This window comes from Varroa destructor, unplaced genomic scaffold (genome assembly GCF_002443255.2).
Source record: "Varroa destructor unplaced genomic scaffold, Vdes_3.0 BEIS01000005.1, whole genome shotgun sequence".
In the NCBI taxonomy this organism is placed as follows: domain Eukaryota; kingdom Metazoa; phylum Arthropoda; class Arachnida; order Mesostigmata; family Varroidae; genus Varroa; species Varroa destructor.
In genome coordinates this window covers 20389821-20411819 of record NW_019211458.1, presented here as the reverse complement: position 1 = coordinate 20411819, position 21999 = coordinate 20389821, and the positions used below count along the sequence as shown (strand labels likewise).

The window sequence follows — 21999 nt, the reverse complement described above, 5'->3', positions numbered from 1 at the left end:
CTAGCTAAAGATGCCTTTTCTGTTAAATAGTTCTGGTCGATGTTTCTTGGTGGTAGGCGATATTCGAGGCAGTCATAGCTGACGATTTTTTTTCCGTTTTTACAAAACACATAGCATCACCTTTGTGCCACAGAGTGTCGAACATATTGATTAACTTGCATATTATTGTTGTATGCGATCTGTTTGTGATCGACAGCTTTAGAAATTGCTTTATTTGCTTGAATTTCCGTCGAGTTTCGCAGATGGATTGAGTTTTCGGTTCGAGTTTGCCTTAATTCGTGCGCCAGCCAAACATCAAGCTTCTTTTGGTAGCCGGCTTCCTTTAAATGGTGTTAAACTGTTTGGTAGCAGATGTTAAGTTCTTTGGCTACACATGTATCAATTTTGCCTACCTTTTTTCGAAATTAATGATTCACTACGGACAACATCTTTCACATTGAAATCCCTAGAACGAAAGCGACAGAACCATCTTTAGGCCATTTTTTTCCAGTAGGCATCTTGGCCATACACAGTACATTATTTTTTTAAAGCCTGAATAATATTTGTGCCTTTCTCGCAATAAAATTGTAAAATCTAGCGACTATAAATTTGTAGAAATTTTGCGTATATTCAAAGCAATCGTCAGTCTGAAGCACATCTACCACTATCAAACATCGGCCTTTAAATAACATCGACGTCCACTCATATTACTACTAGGACTTTGAAACAGCTATTTAGAATATAACTCAATATAATGTTAAGATACGCATTCTATCACACACAGTGGGTTTGATTTAGCCCTTGCTGGGATCTAAGCGGAAATCTACAAACGGCGACCGCAGTTTCTGATATGGGATAGATACTGGTGCTTCTGGGTGTGGCGTACTGGATTTCTGGGCGTTGTTTGTCGTCCTAACTCATTTCCGACTTGGCGACTAACTTCTATCGGTCTGCCCCATCGCTTACGACGTGCTTACCGGCACATGTGAACTTCGCCTATGGATTCGTTTCGAGATGAGTCTAACCCAGACGTTCTATGGAATCACGTTGGTTGTACTCTGACTGACGCTAGAATTAGCGTCGGCAAGACGATAAGCAGATGATATGTCAGACGTCTAAGGAGTATCGAAATGTTTTTTTTGCAAATCGGCGAATAAAACGCAATATGTTAGGCCGTTCAAATATTCACCAGCGTAGGGCAACACCGCCTATGGCCTTGGCTGTTGCATTTGTACTTAGCGTAAACATATCCACTTAAAATAATAGCTAGCCGTTCATAAGCGGAAAATCGAAATTGACATTGTGCTAAAGATAGCAGCGTTTAGATAAGATAACTTACTGACCACGCCAGTCCTGGCTGTATTTACCCTGTGTTCACACGCTGATCATCTACGGGTCAAGGCCGTGTGCGACACGTATAACCAAGTCCCATTAATCAAAGGCTGTAAATACTGTAAAGTATTTACGACCATCATCAGTGCAGCGTCGGTAGTCCAGCTACGTCTCATCTGGAAATTACCTATATTTGCCATTAATCAGTCCCATTTTTGGTAATGGATAAATAGAAATTCTTGGCTGATGCTTTTTACCTATAGCATATAAACGTTTAGAATGATCTGAACAATATGAATAAGTGCACTTGCGTGGTGGTCGCCTATCTCTTTGATAGAAACCTCATATCGTCATTAATTTGCATGCTCGTTAGTCGAGAAAAATTCTCGCTCTGATAAAACCAGTAACAACGTACTTAATTAATTTTATGTTTTTTCGTTCTCTCTCACTGAAGTTCAGGTGCAAGCCTACTTACTTTGACCTATACTTCTATTCACGATCTAAAACTTGCTAGTGAGGACATAGGGCTTTACCGGGTATCCATGTTACCTGAGACACATGATTGCCGCAAGGTTTTTCACGTTGGTAGCGTGCCGTCTTCGTCCTCGCCAATACAGCTGTTGCGAATCTGAGGTTTGAGGCCGACTAGAGCGCCTTACGCTGTTTTACTGTGCGCTACCCCACCCCCCTCCCCCCCTCAACTATTCTATGCAACCTCCATGGGGTCCGTTGGTTACGAAACGGCTCGGCCACCATTTATCTGGAATGGCAGTAAGTACAAAAAAATTACGTTATTAATCGTAGTATGACAGAATTAAGTGTGACAATATCAGAAGAGTGTAGCCTTAAAAAAATCGTTCTTTAAAAAGAACTTCTTTCGTAAAAGTTTAAAAAAGTGCTCCTGGTTTTGAAAATTGGCTCAATTTTGTACAGTGACTGTTTTTTTTTGCTACATAAGCCTAACGCTGTTATCGACGGATCTAACTACTCTGACACTGAAAATGATTGATTGATTTTCTCTGATTCAGCTGAATCTATCTAGCGATTAGATTACGCATTACTTTTGTTCACAAGCGGCTCTGGAGAACTCAGCAGTCAGTAGTGCAGGGCTCGCAACCTATGACAGATAACATCGCATAAAGGAACTGTACGAAATATTTCTCCCACACAGGTAATGTCGTTTCATCAACGAGAAACAGCTTTTGATCTGTCCGGTATCTAGACGGTGCGTCAAGTCAGTAATTATTTCGGATGTTTACTCGGCCAAATCAGCAGGTAAGTTGAGTATTATGGAGTACGCCCTCGTAGTTTTGTTGACAACAGCAACTCTAGACATTAAAAAATAATTATTTTTAAAAGGTATTTTAACAGTTCTCTAAATGATTTCTGGTTGCTAGTTTTTTCCTCCTACCGTTCTGTTGGATAATTATTCTTCGACGTTACGACAACTCCTCGTGAGAGCTGAGTGCTACTTCGACTACACTTCAGCCTCTTAAAATGACAGCAACAAAAATAACAAACTCTGGAGAATAGAGTCAGATCAACAACAAAGGGGCAAGCCAAGCTGAAACATGGCTAGTATGGTCAATAAAACCTAAAAGATAAATAGCACAAACGACGCCCTTTTGAAATAAAGGTTTGGACGAGATCGCTCGCAAAGATCTGGACTGATGTGGACTACCTTGCATTCAAAGCGAAGGACCATGATGTCCGTCCTCAATCGTCGCTATAGGTTGCTAACGGAAAAATCATTATGAAAACGAACAGACATCGTTGCTCCTCTAAAAGTGAAGTGTGACGTTGTCTTTAGCCGGTTTCGAATGAGGTTGTTTCTCATTGCCTCTATTAGCTTACATGCCACAATTAACAACTACAGCTTTTCGTTGAGAATGATCCCTAATCATCTATTTTACGTGCTTTTAACTTTCAAGCCAGAAGTCACGCTGGACAACGCAACGAAAATTACGATAGAAAAATCAAAGCTTTAATTTTTTGATCGCTATCGACACTGTGTTAATGTTCTATATGAGAGCGTATTTTAGACGACACATGTTACTGTCTAAGTTTAGGTTTCGGCCATCAACTGTGTGTATGTCCTTAAATTTGGCTGAATTAATGAAAACTGAGTTTCACCGCAGGCTTACCTGCCAAATATTTTACACTGAATATAAATACAGACTATCACTCTGTTCGTGACACCGATGATCAAGTGTAATTATCTAGGCCCATTGATGCGATAGAACTTCTATCTCTTAATGGACATAGACTATATCCATGAACGTACTTTGATTTCATCAATTCCTTGTTAGGCGGATCTACCGCATGCAATCAGTGTATAGGACAAGCGTTACACCTCAACTTGCCATTAGCCAAGCCAAGATCGTATGAGTTTTTCTGGCTTGGTGTATTGTTGACTTTATGACTTTGATTACTCCTATATTTATGATGGCTTTTAGAACGTATGACTGTTTTGCAAACACTCTTATAGCGATATTCATACAGGATGCAAGGCAGCCGTGCTACGTTTAGCTATCTCCTAGTCAATTTCGATGTCGTTCGACCACTCTCTGTTGAACTGAGCGTCTGAAGCTCAATCTTGGGTCATCGCTATAATGCGCCTCAGCACCAAAGCAAATGGATCGGATTATTAGTTGATGAATTAAAATGAAAGAGCGTCAAATCTGAACGCGTCTCTGGAGCATGGTGTGCTTGCTGATATCGTACTGTTTTTTCTCCTGTTTCGAGGAACGTTAAGATCGTGCTCAGACTGCACAAACATGAATAATAAATCCTTCAACGTGAACTTCTGAATTTCAAGGATAGCTAGCTAAAACAAGATCGATTTGCGCAAATCCTTGATCTCGGATTTGTATGAAGGACACTACAGAAAAAAAACTACTAACCTAATCGTAAACAGTTTTTTTTCTCGGTGAACAAGTTTGTGTGTCTTTTCTGAAGCTTCATTACAGTTTAGCTTAAATAAATATAAACCTTCAAAAGAGTAAAACACTACGGACAAACGATCACTGCCGCCCGAACTCTATTTCCCACTGAGTGAAAGGACTAGGTACACCCACAAATGCCTCTCAAAGGATTATCGTGAATATCCTGATGACATGGAACGACAGCCAGCCGAGCATGCAGACGTTTTAACAGAGACGGGAAAAAGGCAGGCTTAAGGATCGACTCGTAAAACATCCCCAAGTAAACAACATTATTACATATAAGATATGTTTACAGTTTATACGTTTTCTGTGTCGTTCGTCACCGTATGCTGTCAGACCATTTGTAGAGAAAGAAAGAGAGAAGCGAATTTATTTTTACCACTAGAACTATTGAAACATGGATGTTTCTAATATTTCAGCTTGCCATTTCTAGTCGCCATCAACACCTTTGCACTCTTTCTTACATGTCGAATAACCGATGACAAAGCGACGGCGGTTTCTATTGGAATCGAAAATCATCACTATGTTGGATTATTTCCAATGTTTTTGTTCCCTGTACCCCTTCTCTTCCGTAGACTTTCTAGCCCAACGGGCTGCTCAGCTCGTAACACTTACAGACAAACATTCACACTACCAACGTAGTTTGCAATAGACCAATCAGAGATAGATACATACATACATACATACATGCCGTTACATTTTACTAAATCGTGACAAGGTTGGCTCGGGATAATAAAAAGCAATTACCCGCGGAGCTTTATGGTTGAAACGGCAGAGCGATTCACGCGTTTCTTCTATTGACACGCCGCCGCCAACCCGCTTATTCTACTTGATGATATAGCGGATGAAGACGGAAGTCACCGTAGAGCATAGACCAAGCATCGACCTATTATTTTTCATGACGCAGATTTGTGCTCCTCGCTGTCAAATAAGTAAGCTCGCCTTCTAGTAAGAAGAAAGAGCTTCATAAAGAGTATTTTGCCCACGGTCTTTTGCTTCGTTTGCTTTATACGACTGACTTACGGTTAGTTCTGCTGGGCCGTCTCAAATCGATAATCGGTTAAGAGCGCTAAAATTACAAGGGTTATCTTCAAATAACGCAACATTAGCTAACTGATAAATTCACCGATTATTTCATTGACTCCTATTTCAAATGTGCGCGGGAGCTGTTCCTGCTGCAATGACTTCCACTGCCTTCAGCACCGTGTTTCAAGTGACTCGACTCTTGACCTTCACTAGGCCCTGCTTGGGTCATGCCTTCATTACTGCAAACAGTAAAAACTAAATGTACGAAATGTATGCCCGATTTCAGTCTGCCGGCCTTCAGCGGAAAACGAATTGCGATTACTCCAGTCGCGAGTTTGTGCGTCCTCACGTATGACCCTCACCGAGACACAATCGTACGGAAGAGTTAGGATAAAATTTATTGCGTACGTAGCAATTATCGCTCGAAAGGCAGCTTCGATGTCGACCTTATTAAGAATGTCAAATAAGTAAACCATGGGGCAGCGAACACTAGCTACAGGCAAGTCTGCCACGACGACCTGTGCTGTCCTATCGTGGCCACTTCGCAAAATCTAGGTGTTATTAAAGTCGGTATCGATTTAAAGCCAAAGGCGGGGAAAAGTGTGCATTTAGCGGCTACCGTTGCAAAAAATAGCGAGGCTAAAGTCTTGTGATGTCGTGAGGAGTGTTCCCCGGAGGCGTTCGTTCGGAGGCCCATTTAAATCTTGAAAACAAAAAGTAACCTACTTGAATAAATACAGCTAACAAGGTTCGAATTCATCGAAATTTATAAATTATTCGTGTGTACTAAGACCACTTCGTAAGTGGGGATGTTGCTTTAGAATAAATAATACGTTTGCTTTTCGCAATTTAACCGAACACTGAATGGAGAAAGGTATGCCCCCGATGTGCACAGTTCGGACAATTTAAGGACATTCATAAATTGATGTTGTACAACAAACGCGTTGTACGTAAATCACCATGACGAGTGTATTTTCTAGGTGTAGCTGGGTACTAACCGTTGTATCGTTCTTTCGGCGTCTATACAAGAAATAGCAGACGACAATAGCCTCTCTGCTAAGGTCAAACAAGTCTCGAAGGGTCGCTATAATAGAGCCAAGCAATTTAAACGCGCGTATATTCTAGCAGAAATCAAATTAGCATGTTTGAATAACGAACCAACTTACGTATATGTGTGTTTTTTTTTTAAATAAATATGTGTTCTTTGCTCTGTCTTGAGAATTAATCGAGCATAGCCCAGAGCTCCGTTGATAGCAGGCGATCAATAAGGCGAGCTGTTTTGGTCGACTTTAAATTTTAACAAGGTTTTCGTTAATGTATTGAGTGAAATCGCATCATTTTTTTTTTTGTACTTTATATCTGTGCAATGTAAAATAGAGGAACTGAATGCAAGAAATTTCCCTGTATGCCATATCTTATAGCGGAAGGTGAACCTTCATCACTGAACGCGAGGCTGCTAGACAGCGGTCAACAAAAACGTGCCATAACAACTTTCTTTCGTCGTTTTAAGAAGAACTACAAGTTACCTGAAAAGATTTCGTTGATTAAATTGTATATAGTAGCCCGTAGCTGTATATACCTCTTTTTGTCGAGAAGTCAGGAATTAATCCTACCACGTACGGTGCACAGATTGATTTTTCCTTAGACATAATTTTGTATATTCAATAAATATATATTCAAGCCACTGTGACAACGAGGCTAGATCTTGATATGAAATAACTAAAGACTAAAACGAACGAAAAATAAGGCAGCGGTATTCTTCATAAACAGGGGTTAACAGAACATTGAAACTACATATCGTATACTTCGTTGGACGAAGACCTCTTTGATGTATGTTTAACTTGATATAGTATGCGCATGAGGTATTTTCTCGAATTATCACGCTCTGATTCTGTGAGCTGTTCAGGGACCATAACAAAACAATTATTTTGTTTTATTATGGCTAAGTAGCTTCGCTCCAACGTCCGACATTTAAGACACCAATTCGGCGTTAACTAACATACTGTAGAAATATTGTAGCGCACTCTTAGTGTGTTTGGTATTCGGTGTGATACGAAAAAAAAAAAAAAAAAAAAGAAACGACTCGAACGGACTTTTTAATTAGCAGGCTAACGTTGTGTCCAACTAACTGACGCGCTCTTCTGGGTTGCAATTTTACAGCCACCCATTTTAGTCCGACACTATTTATTAATGTTAGTTTTGGGAATATCCAATACGTCTATTCTTCTACTATCCAGTCCTGCCAACTGCTGTTGGGACTGCCTCTATCGTCCTTACGCAGTATTTAATTACGCAGGAACATGCCTTTAGGAGAGTCGGATCTACGCCGTCCGATACCTGGGTGCAACCTACAATGCTTCTCTCCGCAATCTTGCACGCATTTACATCAGCGTGATGAGATCATCGGTTCATCACATGGCTGTTGTCTCCACACGGGACAAGCGCTAGTAGTGCACTGAAAGCGTTCTCGTCGCCTTGCCGGCGAAAAATCTGTATAGAAGCATTGTCGACGCCGTAGAACAAGCGCACTCGAAGTGTCGAGTCCAGCGTACGGACATCATGTCACCATTCGTTTATCGTATCACCTTTATATATATATATATATATATATATATATATATATAGGTGTCCTTTGAAAGCTAAGATTTGGCAAAAGTGGGTACGGTGAAATTGTGGCAACCTGTAGCAAAGCCCAGGTTAATGCCGACCAAGTTGGCGCTATGTGTTTGGCAGAATTAGAAAGGAATAGTACAACGTGGGTTGTTACCGTCTATCAATAACTAGAGGGAACGAAAACAGGAAACAAAGAAAAGACCCGCCGAAGCTGGTGAACAAGGAAGGTATCGTCTTCTACCATAGTAATGCTAGACTTAACTTGCATTTTTAGTTACCCGGCAAAAATAGGGAGAACTTGGATGGGAAGTTTCACTCTCTACCACTGGAATGTCACTTGTAGAACTTCTTTAATAATGTTAATTTAGTCCTTGTGAAAGAAAAAAAAAAATAGAAAATCAATTCTTCGCTCACAAACCACAAAAGTTCTACAGTGATGGGATTACTTTGAAATATAAAAAATGTTTGCTTCGATTTCCGATCGACGCTCGATTTTTTTTTATCATGAACCCTAATATATCAAGCTACAATCGTGAGCTGAAATCCATATAATATATCTACACCTAACTGGCCAATGACCGCACATAAACAATGCAATTTACAGACTTCTACAGTTGAAACGGTCACTTGTTACCTAGCCATTTGTTCTGTGCAGTAGACGTTACTAACAACACTTATAGCTGACCCCGCACCCGTAACAAATGAAATGGATTGCCTTTGTGTTAAGAACTTTCGTCTCGTCGTCAATAGTTATGGCGCGGCGGGTGTGTGATTCAGAGCAAATCGACCAAGGTATAAATATTCTGGCAGTTGAAAAATGTTAAAAAATTGTTATATTGATAAACGTAAAATGTGACCATCTGTCAAGTTACCTTTATCCAACTCCGTTTGTACAGATCTACCATGGTTGGTTGGACACCGGATCAACTTCCTGGTAGTTTTTCGCTATGCCGTGACCAAATACTACTTTATGCGTTGATAAAAAACATCCTACATGCTTTTAGAGAAAGTTTACGTCTTTAAAGTGATATTAGTTGGAAGCAATAGTAGCGAAGGAAAGATCAAGTTCATGAAACAGTCCCTCCTTTGATTGGGTACGGTATGCGCACAAACGTAATACTATATAACATAAGCGTCAAATAGGTTTTTGTGCCATCGATTCTTTTATAATACACCTATATATAATGTTTTACATAACATCCCTACAATCTGCGATGTGGTATTTAAGCTATAAAATGGTCGAGATATACTATCTATCCGTACGAGATAATAATACGATTCACATTCTCTAAGAAACTACAGTATAAGAAGTATATGTTTTAATAATTATTGGAAATTAGAGACAAATCCTAGGCGAGTCCTACATTCTGTCCGTGTCATCCGCATATTGATTAGCGGTAGTACGGCAAAATGCATATAAGTCGCTGATCGCAGTGATGTAGTGCATAAGTCAGGAAGATTCATGCCATTGGGGGTGTTTTGACAAATCTTGATCCATGGTACAGGTCTAGAGAGATAAGAATTTGGTAAACTCGTTTTCAGCATAGCTATGAAGTATGTTATTGTTATTATTACTTTTTTTTTCTTTTTTTTTTTTCGATATCTTCGTCAACACACATCAGATATTTGTGCGTACGCCTTGTCTAAAAGCGATAGCTTAATTCCAATCTTAGTTAACCATGTCGTATATACTATCGAATTAGAGTTTTTCTTTCGACCTTGAATTGAATAGAGGATATCATATCATCAGGGCAGCTACTATCCTCTGTGGATCTATTGTATTACTGAAACCTTTCTTATGGTCGACGATGGTAAATGGAAAACGCACATATACGTTCGCAGGTAGTCGTTTGGATGAAAATTTAAATGAAAAACAGGTCTGAGGGTTTGCTCGATTTTTATACGCATGCATAGAACAAGCCACGCTTTTGACTTGTATGATGTTCTTACGAATTACTATCATTAGAAATGGAACGCCCGTTTTCATTAGCTAAATTTTAGCGTACTAAAATGTTTTGCAAGGTAGATGATCAGTATTAAGCACTTTGCCCTTTATTTAAGTAAGCCGTGTGACACTGGTATGAAAATAGAGCCCAGGAGTCAATATTACATAACGAAGCGCGTTAGTAAAGGACTACTTTAGAGGGTATTCTTTCTTTCTAATCGCTAGCAAGTGTTTATTCTTTCATTACTCTTATTGGGGAAAAAGGACTCCTAAATCGAGGATCCGTATCGTGACTGAATCCGTATGATATACGCCACGGCACATACCAAAGTGTCCTTGTAGTAACATGCCAATTGCCTTCACTCAGTTAAAAGGGTGAGATGAAATTCATTTTGGCAGACATATAGCATCGCTGGTGTTACTGGCCTTGCGACAGATCATTGCTCGAACGCAACTAACTACAGGGTTCAGAAGAAGGGGCTGCCAAAGGCACTTTGTGAAACGATAGAAAAAAGACGAAAGAAGATCTTTCCATCCAACTTCATGGTCATTTTCGTTACACTCAATGAGTCTGATAGATGCTTTCAAATGCCTAACTCAATTCGGATAACTACTCAGAATAAATCCAATCCTGCAATAACTGTGCAACGACTGTCTACCATGTATTTAATCAGGTCTCAGCTAGGTTGTAGCAAATTTCCGGAATATTCAGCATATAGGTTTACCATTTAGTGTTGAATAGAAGAAGGAAGGAACAGTAGCAATGGGGTGATCACGTGACTCTTCAATTACAGAAAATCGGGAAAATTGATTTATCATTAGGGCCAATATGAGGTACAGGGCGTTGAGGCCCTTTTGAATTTTTGCTTGAACCTACATTTGAAGCTTCGGGAGAACTAACACTTGATTTTATCTTCCTTAAAAACAACTAAGATCATTGCTTGCTCCTCGGCAAGGTAGCCTTGGACTTAATTTTTCATCGTTTTTCTCTATGCGAGATGTATCCCTTAATCGTTACAACACTGCTTACAGATACCTACATATGGCTTCTATGCGAATTAGGACAAATTAGAATACAAAGTGAACCTAATGGTTGTTTTATTTTTGTCCAACTTTGATTTTATTCTACTTGTGCTAGGGTTGTCCAAGCCAGGTTTTAGATCATTTGGCCTCCAGCAATTTGGCGCCTATAAAACGTTTGCCGTTGTTCATTGAATTATTACGTTGTAATGCTTTCTCGCATTAAATAGATTGTGCTTAGTAATATAGTTCTAGTTATTGTGTAACTCTGGTCCGCTGACTATTTTAACGTTCTTACTTTAACAAGTCAGTCCGTCTTGCAAGATTTTTCAGCGGATTCTATTTGCCGTCTTTGCTCCATGTAGACGAGAGGCTCGGTGAGCAATGCATAGGCTAGCCTAGCTCTTACCAACGGTGTGGCCACACTCGAAATATCGTTGCAACGCGTACACTAAGAGGCCAAAATATCTTTGACCTTGTCGCTTCCTTTAAGGGAACGAACATTACCAACCATAAGAAAAATGGGTGGGCAATTTGGTAGTCGAAAGCCGTAAAATCCGATTAGTGGCCGAAACAGATGAAAATCTGTAAATACCCGGGGAAGAGCCGGTTCTTGCGATCTTAGATGCGGTAGTTGTATCTGTTAAGCTTCACGAGTTTACTGGCATAGAAAACAGAAACAAAAATTACAATAAGTGTATTGATCTGTATCTATTAATCGGGCAAATAATTCGGACGGTTGCAGAGCAAAGAGTGGAAGATAAACGAAAATAAAACGATTCGTATAGTCTAATAGCAGCAGCAGCAGCAGCAGCAGCGGGCAGAAGGTAGGAAGAGTCAAAAGTCATTAGAAGGCCGAAAGAGGAACACAGAATCGAGAACTAGACACTGTATTCCGTTGACGGTCGGAGGCAGCGAACAAATCCGGGACTAGTAGTAATAATTCTAGTCACATGTAATCACTGGCACCGCTGATCGTAACGGTTTGTTGCGGCTGGAGTCCGTTCCGCGGTCGACGCCAGCTCTGATGTAGGCGTATAAGCATTTGGCTGCGATTCGTTCGCTGACTTACATAGCTGACAAAGGGCCTATGAAACGATCCATCTGGTCGGACAGTTTCCTTGCCAACTGTGTAGCAAATAAGTTGAACTAGAGGAAAATAATTGAATTATACCGAACGAGATCTATACTAACGCTGCTTCCTTTTATCTTAATCTCACCGGGGACACTCCTGTAACGAACCGCTGTCGGTTAACTCGAAACCGCAAAAGTTCGACGGTGGAATTACTAAAGAAGTACGAGGATCGGTGAAATCCTTACCAGAAAATGGCACAAGTATTGCATGGTAAAACTTTTCGCGCAGTTTAACGATTGGCGAAGGCATAGCATAGGCTAAAGTTTTCTAATCACCTGTAGTATTCGATTTGTTTTAAATAGTTGAGACAAATCGATAGAACTAGAAGCGTTCGAAGCTTTGGTTGACATAGATATTAACAGATGCACCCTGACGTCAAATAGCGAATTGAACCCTAATTCGATGTTAACAACATGTTTATGTTGTTATTTGGCGATAACAAACATGTTTAAATACGTGTTTTATCCTAAACAAAGACATGAATGATACAACTCTCACGCACCAGTCAATGATACCTACCTTTGACACTTCCGGGTCTACCTCATTCAAGTATACTATTAAAGTCTCGTGTCTATTTTGCCTTATAAATGAGCTAGTTTTGTCAATTATGCGATCTTTGCATACCGGTATGTTTATCTTAACTTCCATAGCTACGTTTAACTTCCATACCTAATAGCGCTGCGTAATAATAATAAAATATAAATATCTACTATTTGTCAAACATATAGTGTTTTTCCACTGAGGAATCTCTAGTTTTTGATGTATAAACAAGGCTAATATCGTCGCTCAAGGAACGCTGGGCTAGCCGGAGTGAGAAGACAGATGTGGTGACTACGCTTCTGCTCCCTTTTGTTCTCCAGTCAACTCGGTCGACCGACGACAGAGTTGTCTTGAGTATCTTACTATTGAATTTCGACTTGTCAGCAACGATTCTGGGTTTGCAACTATACAAACATATGAAATTATCTAGATTGGTTTCTCAAACTGTGCCTAAGGAAAGGGTGGCGGTTGCGTTCCTATCCTGTCGTTACAATGTCGTTTATTCGTGACTCCGTATGCCTGTTATACGTAAAGGTAATGGTTGGCTCTATAACTTATCGGACACTTAACGGAAGAAAACCTTTTGTCTGTCCCGTATAATGCGGGGGCAACATGTTTACCTACTAAACTTAGGGATACGAGGTGAGGTAGCCTGAATTCAAAACCGGACATAGACACACTTGATTTCCCGCTGGAAGCTACGCATTTGATGCTTAATAGCATTACTGGGCATACAAATCTAGACATTATTAGCTCAGCAGAAATCTTACATACAACAGCGTATGTTCCAAACAAACAAAGATTCGATGCCAATACTGATGATGCGTTGCAGCGAATGGTCTGGCATTAGCTAAATATCGTCAGAGTCTCGCAATCGAAATGTCTTTATTTCCTTGTATAATGGCTCACCCATTTTTGTACTACTGTCGACTAGGTCGATCGTCGAATCACTTGTGTTTGAGAAAACTATCGATACTCCTCCTCTGTGTCACGGTATCACTAAAAACCGAACCCGACAGCCAACTATCTGGGATATATGAGCTATGGTGCATTTTTTCGTGACGTTTCTTACCTGACAGGGTGGGCGTCCATTAAAGATCCGTGTTGATTCCTGCTGGCTAGTGCCATGTCATTGTTGAGTTCCTGTCGCCCAATACATGGCTGTATCCTTAATCGATATATGATTGTTACAGCGAATAGAATAGGCGCAAGTGGTGGGAAGCCGCCCAACGCAATACAAATTTTTGGTCGTCCGAACGAAAGGGCTAGTAGGACTAGCAGCAGTACTAGCGGCGAAGACGTTTTTTCACTAATACAGACACTGAGCGCCCAAACGCGAACTGGATACCAACTACTTTCTGCTCGAGAGCACTGCTGGACACGCGCGGTCTACAGCCTACGACACCAGCATAAGTAACTGGCTGACGCGATAATCTAACAAGGTGCGCTACTTAATACGTTGTGACCGAATTCATTGACACTGAACAAACCGGATCCGGCTTTGTTTTACCTCAGTGGTAATCGTTTGGTCCTATACGCCATGGGACCAATTCGGCTTTTGCCTAAACCTCTTTGCTTGTAGTACTTCCGTTATCCAGACTGCCCTTAACTCTTCTATCTGTTAGTTCGCGGAATGCTCGCTTTTTCATCGAACGCTCGTCGCACTGCGCTACTCTTTACATCGTCACTATTCACATACACTTTATTAGCAAGGTCTACCTCCGTATATGATATAATCTATTCTTTAGACAATGATTATTGCTATGTACCCTGTACGGCCTTGTTAGTTCTACCGATTAACACCATCAGTATACCAGAGCAACTCAGATGCGGTCGTGTGTTCAGCATCATACGGTATGTCGTCAAATGGCGCGACCAAAGGTTCCCCGTTCCGTTCTTGCTGCTGCTGCTTCAATTATGGATTAATCCATAATTCTGGAATTCTGCAGTCTATTCGCTCTACCTGTAGACCACGTTTAGCTGATTTTGCGGTAACGTCGACGACGACTACCACTGGTACAGTGACTCGATCGAGCTCGTAGCCGTTGTAGCGCTTCCTTTCGCTTGATCTCACGAACATGTGGTGGCACTCACGCATGTAGTAATACGGACGACAGCCTTTCTTAAACTAGTTACAATAGCGACGTTTCACTCAAACAGCAACTGTGTAGTAGGTCGGCCTGCTAGGTAATTCGGTGACGTTACTGACGAAGGCCATGCCTCGCTCGGTGACTCGTTGACAGTCTGCGAATTCAGTGGGGCACAGCAGCTGCACCTATGTCAGGGGTCGTTCGACGGCTAAACCGGAGTGATGAACAACGGCAACAGCGTAAGTACCCAATAATAATGCGCAAAACAATAATAATAATAATGATTCTGTGCAATAATATTATAGAACGATGAGCAAGCTTACCGACGTTAATTTCTCTGCGTTTACCTCTCGATCATTTCCCTGTTGCTTTTGACACTCGTTACAATGGCGCTCAACGACGTCGTATTTATGCGTGGACGACACGCAGCTTTCGTCAACTAGCTCCAGTATCGTCCTATTCGCGTGGAGTACGTATAACAGTAAGTGATTTGGTACGGCGGCTTCTGACCGACACGATTGGAGCTGGTGAATGGTGCAGAGGACGTTTCTACTGCTCCTGCTTTCATGGCACAGGGTTGCTCTGTGAGAGTGCACTTTACCTGCTTGACTCACTGGTTGCGCAGCTGGTTACTCTTCCGTCCGGGGGATGATGGTAGCTTCGGTGGCGACCGTGCCTGTGGGGGGTGGAGAGACGGTGGACGGCAGGAGCAGAACGCAGGCGTTGGCCTGTTCGATGGTCGGCGGCTAGTGCTCTACCCTGCCTGTTCTGGTCGTTTAATCATTTACCAGGTCGTAGCGTGTGCTAGTTTGTACCTTGTAGTATAGTACATCGATACGTTGTGCTGGTAGGGTGCGCCGACGCTCTCCCGCTGGCGGTGGCGGTAGCGGCGGCTGTGGCTGTGACGGTGGAGGCGGTAGTGAAGCCAGCAGCGCTGTGCGTGGTGACAAGAAAGGCCGGCGTTCCCAATTCCAAAGAAGGAAAGAGAAAAGGGCGAGAGTAAAAGGAAGAGTCGGAGAGAGTGTGTGAGGGAGAGAGAGATAGATAGATAGATAGAGAGAGAGAGAGCGAGAGAGAGAGAGAGCAAAAAGCAACGAGCATGCACGGTAACTGATGCCGTAGGAAAAATAGAACTAACAGTGCTATGTACGGAACACAGCGGGCAGTAAGAACGTTAGGGAGCGACTGGAGCCAAATACGATGATGGCGGCCGCCGTGATGGCGGTCAGAACGGCGCTAGAAACCAGTGGCCCTGCGAGAGTATCAAGCGGCGGCGGCGGCGGCTAGAAAAAGCGAGGCCAGCCGTCAGAGCAAAGGCAGTCAGAGTAAAAACGGTGCCGGCCATGCGGAATTCGCCATCAGAGAGCCACTCACAGGTACACCATCAAGCATCCACAGGCGGCGCACCGCCACGTACTTGGTCTGGCTGTGTATGGATCTGTCCGTGTGTCCATGCGGGCGTCGTCCTTCCCCTGCGACTTTCCCACTCTTGTTAGCCTCTATCGGCCTGATCAGAACCAGGCCGTTACCAGAAGCAGCAAGGTGGAGAGGGCAAAGATGATATGGAGCGATCAAAGCGGAGCTACACCGAAGCGGTTTGCTAGGTAGGTCGTGGAGTTTCCGTCGAGTTCCGCTGCGCGGAGCCACACTGGCTACTGTTCCTTGCAGTGGTGGTCAGAAGCAGAAAAGTTTGGTTTGCCGCAGAGATATATGAATAAACAATAGAGATGAATGTAGAGGATGTTGTAGAACGAATGTTAGGACCATGTAAAAAAAAGCAGGCAGTGTCCTGATTGTGTGTCGGTGGGCTGTTTTACTTAATTACTAGAAACGATTGTGCACATTTGATGTGTATTCGTTCAATTTCGTCCAAATTCATTATCTTAACTACGAAGTCTGGCTAAAGCTAAATGAAAATAAAAAATAAAGCTTAATACTAGAGGGGAACTCGTTAGTTTTTCGTCGGTTACGATCGATTTCACATTACAGTAGCTTTTCATACGGAAATAACTCGTTCGTAACGACTGTGCCTAATTAGCAATAAAATCAACTTTTAGTAACCCAAAAGCCATGTACGTAACAGGCCGTTAACTTTTTTATCAGAAAAAACAACAGCCAAAAAATGGCGGATTTGATCCAAGTCGTCGACCTCTAAAGGTGGCCGTTAGCCGACAACAAAGGAAACTGCAATGGTGCCTAGTACACGTAGGCCTATACTGGCATTCGTTTTAGTAACCTTAAAAAGGGTGTCAAGCCAATTGTTAGTGCTGCTGATACCGTGAATACACAGTTGGCTATCTATCTGTTGTAAGGCCTAATGCAGGTTCCGTGCGTAAACTTGCAAAAGAAAACTAAATAATTAATATAATAGAACATAAGAAGTAAACGCCGAAGCCATTAGGCATCAATATCGGTTTGTTTTAAATGCGACCGCCTAAACTATATCTTTTGCAGTAAATAATTAATTGTTATTGATGGGCTACTATCAGCAAGCTATTGTAGATACCGCCAGATCAATCCTAGTTTTTGTGCATGCGTTGCCTATATTGAGAAGGGAACAATTTTGAAAATAGAATTTGTTATCTCGCTTAGATAGAAGCTAAAATTTCCAGCTGAGTATTAGTTGTTTTTTTGAAAAGGAAAATGTTTTCGATAGCGGAACTCTTTCAGAAAAAGCCGGATTTATAATAATAATTAATATTATCATTATGATCGTATATAAATATGAACGCGGGTGTTCTATAGCTGCTTTACAGAATCGTTTATTCCTAGTAACCTGATTTCATCTTCCTCTTATTACATGTTATTGTGACAAATACAATAGATAGGTTGACAAACACGGAAAGCTGCCAAAAAACCGTAATCAGGCTACGATAGTTATGCTACACTTTCCAAAACTAACTTCAGGCCGCTCTTACGACAGAATCTGATTATGCTGTCGCTGAATCAGCTTACGATCCCAGCTGATATTTTACTATAAATAATTATAGTAGTTAAGAAAACATTCCTTAATATAGCCTAACTGGCGTTAGTACTAAACAGAGAATTTCTCTTCCTGGAAATCATTGTCTGACTGGATTTTACCGGGGTTTTACTTATGTGCCATACACTAATAAGGCCATGCGGGACGCAAAATTAATCTGTGTTTTCATTGGACCTATAGTAAAATATTGACCGATGCAACTTTCATCAGTGTTTCTCATAAGGAGTTCTAGTTTGGTAAGTGGGATTTGTTATCACGGTGTTCCGAGGACCATCAATTTTAAATGGCAGATCTCCAAAGGCCCAAACTTCGGTTCAACAAAACATTGGTCCTCAGTCTTGTCCCCTTAATTCTTACTGATACCAATAGTTTTTTCTAGAAATCTTTACCTATTGTTAAAAATATCAGCCAAAACAGTTCTCAAAAAACAATTGATTCGGTGCTCGCTCATCGATTTTATACTACGTATGACCATTTATTACTATAAAATCCGTGTTGTAATCTAAATTAGGTGGACTATTAGACCTATTTGGAAGCCGAGTGATCACAGTATCGATCTTTCGAGGATGGTTTTTGTGTAAAATACTATTAGGATTATAGGAATTCGAGGTCTAGATCGTAGTAACTGGGACTTTTACTATAGCAGATGAATACTTTTACTTCAGCAAATTCTGGTCTCATAAGATGGACGGTTTATCAGTGAAGCACGCATAAAGTTATGGCGTTGTTCTAATTGTAAATTAAATACTCCACTGTTTACCCTTGACTATAGAGAAAAGTCTTTTTTACACAGCTTTTAACTTGCTACAGTTCTTAAGAGGTGGAGCTATGAAACATATTAAGTTAACACCATCATATTTTTGACCCATAAAAGAAATTATCATTTTTAGTCGAAGAAAACGTCGGTTGGGGCCGAGTACCGCATATAATAAATACAACATACGTAAGAGGTAATACAAAGACAAAAAGGCGTGGAAAATAGAGGAGGGACAAGCGGTCAGAAGAAGCTTCTTTGTTTAAAAAGCGGTCACTAGGCACTCTCTTCTTCGGTAGATGCCTATCTTAGCTTGTTGAAGTCGATATGGAAGCGTCGATATAGTAACAGTGACATAATAAGAAATAAGATCGATACCTTAGATACTGGCTTCAATTAGGTTCGAAAACCACAGTGATGCGACCTATTTACGATGGAAAATATTGTCGAATAAACATGCCCTTGCAAACAGACGTCAACAGAGAGCTCGAAGCTGGACAGGGTTAATGGTTGGCTGTGAGCACTACAACGGAGATGCAGGAAAGTCTATGGAAGATGCTTCAGTGCAGAGGGGCGGAAAAAAAAACTCGTAATAAAAAGGAAGATGAAATATGATTAAAACGTAAGAGAATTTAGAAGATTTTTGCCATCATGGAGTCTATACCTTGTAGCTATTCTCATTTCCTTTTTTGCGTTTTCGAATCCAATAGATTTTTCTAAATGTAACCTGTAAAGGTGTACACATTTAGATACCGAAAGAGTTTGTCGTAGGTTTTTAGGTTAAAAACACAACACCGAAATAACCTAGGGAAATTGCCAGATAATTAGAAGGATAAACAAAATACTGTTTCTGTTTTCATATGTATAAAAATATGGGAAAAGCCACAAAATACAGTCGACGACAACAACAACGACATAAGCTCAGTGTAGCTTGGTAAAAATCAGGTAACAAAAGTTTCGAATGCTGGGTAGCGCTTAACAGCAATGCGTTATTTCTAGACAAATCTAGATTTGCCATCCCTTTGTTGTTTCTATACAAACAAACATGGATGACAATGATCACGATCGTTCATCATATACTACATGAAGTTTCCTATAGACTATACCACAAACTTGGAAAAAATTACCTTTCGGCGACGGCTAAAAATGTGTGAGAATTCAGTATAAAAATTGTTAATTTTCTAAGCCTTAGACAATGGGCATAGAATAAAAGAATCGATATTTTAATATCTCTACCGGATTTTTCTTTTCGCGAGAAAACACCACATTCGACTTTCTTGTTTGTTTTTTTTTTAAATATCTTTTGAAAAATATTCATATTTATATATTGTTTGATTGCGTGATGTCTTACTTGGACGACCGACATGACATTATAATGGTTTAAGCTTATTCCAATTTGAGATAGCAGACTAACAACGATGAGGTGACTTGTTAACGGCAACAGAGTGATGTCTTAACTGAAAATGGGCGTGGAATATACAACACGGGAATGTGGGGCCCCTGCTATAAGGAATACTGGCTTCAGGGTAACTGAACAATCGAAGTAAGCTGATCGAAGTATTGACAAAGAATAATCAAACTGGAGAAGCTTCACAGAGTAATAACCCAAAGTGTAGCGAGATCATTTGAACCATATGGTGGATATACTGAAATAGGCTGATGCAGGCAAAATTACATCGAGCAAACTGTCATGCCTTAACAACAACCGCAGTTGAGAAGCGGAGTAATACACCAACGTGTAAAGACAACGAGTCGCTTTCATGCTCAGAAAGTACAAATTCACTTTAGCTTATGTTTGTCTTTCTTCTATAATTTTTGTATATTGTTCCGGTTTTTCAGTTTCTGATTTTGTTTCCTGATTTCTGACAATGGAATCCTTCTACGTTTCAGGGCCCAAATTTGATACGGTACTTATCAAATCGAACAAATAGACAAGCAGACTTATAGAGCAACGAAGAAACAACAACAAACCTCTACGCAGAAGCAGACCCAAGCTGAAAGCTCGAGTTCTGTTTTTTCAATAGATAATGTAAATTTAGGCTTACTCCTTGTCCAGTACAAAATAATGGGACGTTTTTTATTTCATAAAGAACGCATTAATGCATTAGAGCTTTGTTCAAGGAAGCTAACTGCACCGAAATGCTCGTATGTCTCGCACCACAGGTAGGTAAAAAGACGTACCATATGAAAGAGTACATGGTAGTAAGGAATTAAGCTCGAAGTAGTGGGCATAACACTAGCCGCCAACGAGGAAGGCCTGATCATCCCTCCTGGACAGCTTCTGCAATAACCTTGTCACAGTTAATATGGAAATTGTAAAATTATTGTAGCCAGCCAACTATGACAATTATTACCTATCTTAAAAATAGTGCTTTCGAGCCAGTAGGGCAAGAAGTTGTAGAAATTTCTGTCAACTTGTAACCTATATTAGCCAGCGAGTTGACTTTGGCTAATTACCGTAAGCCTTTCACTGATGTCAACTGCTTGGGCATCGTGCTTTTGCTCTGTACTACCTGCTCTCAGCGTCCGATTTCCGATAAATTATTTCCTAATTCATCTTCGCGTATCAGATAAGTCGGACAACGCTATTTCAATTATCACGCGAATTTCGTAGTCCGGCTGTCACCCGTCGTGCAACATATGCGACTGATCGTTTTGGTGTTTCGTTGTGGACTAGGCTCGCGCTGATAACTGTTTCCAAATGGTAAGATTGAACAGTAAACGGGGTCGTCATCTTCGAAAACGGAGCCCCCAGCAACCTTTACGGTTCAGGCCCTAAAATTACATTCGCAGACGCCGATGAGCCAACAACTATTTCCGCCTGTGAACAACATCTTATGTCGCGCAGAGAGTTCAGTCCGAAACTAAGGATAGGCTAAACTCATTAGTGTAGCAAGTGATTCTCGGACAGTGAATGGTAACCCTCTACTCAGGAACAAATGTATTGACCAGATGACCCCAATGAAAAACAAGGTTAAGACAGCAAAAGCCTGATAACATGTCGCTTTACAAAGGCCTAACACTTTTGATATCATCACAACTTAACGATTTTAATGGTAAATCGTGTCGCTATTCTTCAAAGCTATGTATATTGAGATGATTTCACTGACCGCGGTATTTGTCCGCGGCTAAATGTGGCAGCTGTTTGATAACCCAGAAAGGTCGAAATGACGCTTGGCCGTTTTCTGCAACTTGGATTAGGTAAAATAGCCTTCTTCGTAAGATTGGCATACTCTTTGGAATGATATTTTAGAGCTATTAGATACGCCGCATCGGCCGGTTCATTAGTAGGTGCAAAATGCTCATTTGAAACTCATGCGATTTCACAGTTATCCTCTTTTTACCTTTTTACATAAATCATAGATTCGACGCTATAATGCTTCTAAAGTTGTAAATGTTTTACTTTATTTTAAGCCAGCCTAAGTAGCCGAACCGTTAAAACCGTTATGTGTATGGTTTTGACGGAGCTACATTGGTTCCTCTTCCAAATGTGGCCATCGCACCTGAAGGGCAGTTTACAAATGACTGATAGGATTTGCATAGCACTCGTCATCATCTGATCTAATATCAATAAGAGAAATTTAAGAAAAATAAGAGAACAAACAAACCCATCTAAGTTTTCCTATACGGCGAAACC

At 40.9% G+C, this 21999-nt stretch overlaps 1 protein-coding gene and 1 long non-coding RNA gene across 3 annotated transcripts in view; one reads left to right on the top strand and one right to left on the bottom strand.

Annotated features, from left to right (window-relative positions):
• Positions 1-15792, bottom strand: part of LOC111250742 (uncharacterized) — a 36410-nt gene extending 20618 nt beyond the window's left edge. The window contains exons 1-3 of one of the 2 annotated variants that reach the window (XM_022806399.2): positions 14949-15792; positions 13608-14833; positions 1861-2071 (exon numbers count right to left, since the gene is read on the bottom strand). In XM_022806399.2, coding sequence (XP_022662134.1) covers positions 1861-1871 — 11 coding nt within the window. In that variant the 5' untranslated portion in view covers positions 1872-2071; positions 13608-14833; positions 14949-15792. The remainder of the gene's footprint in view (positions 1-1860; positions 2072-13607; positions 14834-14948) is intronic. The other variant, XM_022806400.2, reaches the window with a different exon arrangement.
• Positions 1957-7442, top strand: LOC147755407 (uncharacterized). Its single transcript, XR_015327868.1, has 3 exons — positions 1957-2082; positions 2483-2586; positions 5569-7442. It is a non-coding gene; the product is annotated as an uncharacterized LOC147755407 (long non-coding RNA).
• Positions 15793-21999: the final 6207 nt, after the last annotated feature.